Source organism: Penaeus monodon, chromosome 27 (assembly GCF_015228065.2).
Source record: "Penaeus monodon isolate SGIC_2016 chromosome 27, NSTDA_Pmon_1, whole genome shotgun sequence".
NCBI lineage: Eukaryota > Metazoa > Arthropoda > Malacostraca > Decapoda > Penaeidae > Penaeus > Penaeus monodon.
This window is the reverse complement of record NC_051412.1, coordinates 39,679,859-39,680,115: the sequence shown is the minus strand read 5'-3', so window position 1 is coordinate 39,680,115 and position 257 is coordinate 39,679,859. Positions and strand designations below refer to the sequence as shown.

The window sequence follows — 257 nt, the reverse complement described above, 5'->3', positions numbered from 1 at the left end:
CCCATATCCTGCCCCAAACATCGAACGAAAGACCACTGCCAGACAGTCTAAAGCGAGCAAACTACCTTCCAGCACTTCGTCCTCGTCCTCAGACCCTTGCATTATGCACTTCATCAGCTCCAATTGCAGGTGTGTGGCTTTAGGGTGCTGCGCTACGCCACTTCTCAGAATGTTACACTGCTCGCTATGAGGGCAGGACTGCTCCTTTGCAACTAGATACTGAAAATAGGGGGTATATAGTTACTCTAACAATTACC

General features: G+C 49.0%; 1 protein-coding gene across 1 annotated transcript in view; it reads right to left on the bottom strand.

The window, feature by feature from the left end:
- LOC119590859 overlaps nt 1-257 on the bottom strand; it is an 18,630-nt gene that overhangs the window by 9,567 nt on the left and 8,806 nt on the right. Inside the window, exon 9 of the mRNA XM_037939618.1 lies at nt 66-219. Coding sequence (XP_037795546.1) covers nt 66-219 — 154 coding nt within the window. The remainder of the gene's footprint in view (nt 1-65; nt 220-257) is intronic.